The 310-nt window shown below is 59.4% G+C and overlaps 1 protein-coding gene across 1 annotated transcript in view; it reads right to left on the bottom strand.

Annotated features, from left to right (window-relative positions):
• The window catches only part of LOC104622703 (calcium/calmodulin-dependent protein kinase type II subunit alpha), a gene marked incomplete at both ends in the record, with an annotated part of 10,969 nt that overhangs the window by 6,033 nt on the left and 4,626 nt on the right, over positions 1–310 (bottom strand). Inside the window, one exon of the mRNA XM_010289574.1 lies at positions 270–310. This exon is cut by the window's right edge and continues 13 nt beyond it. Within this exon, the coding sequence (XP_010287876.1) occupies positions 270–310 (41 nt within the window). The remainder of the gene's footprint in view (positions 1–269) is intronic.

The raw sequence follows: 310 nt of genomic DNA, 5'->3' as shown, positions 1-310 counted from the left end.
GGGGGCTGCCGTGAGCGACGGCTGGCAGCTCCCTGGTTTGAGCCCTGTGGTAAGACACGCACTCTTGGCGCTCGATCCAAGTGAGTTAAAAAGAGGGTTTTTTTGGGGGGTGGCACTACACATCTGGTTTATGAGTATGCGCTGCGGAGCAACATGGGAGAAGCTTATGCTGCAGAAAGCCAGCCGCGTAGGACCCTGGGAGGGAGCAGCTCGCAGGAGAAGGGGACAAGCGCTGTCCCCTCCGTGTCCCTGTGTGTGTCCCCACTCACCTGGCATCCGCTTCGCTGTAGTACTCCCTGGCCACAATGTC

The sequence above is a fragment of the Phaethon lepturus genome, unplaced genomic scaffold, assembly GCF_000687285.1.
Source record: "Phaethon lepturus isolate BGI_N335 unplaced genomic scaffold, ASM68728v1 scaffold22426, whole genome shotgun sequence".
NCBI lineage: Eukaryota > Metazoa > Chordata > Aves > Phaethontiformes > Phaethontidae > Phaethon > Phaethon lepturus.
This window is presented reverse-complemented; position numbering and strand designations above follow the sequence as displayed.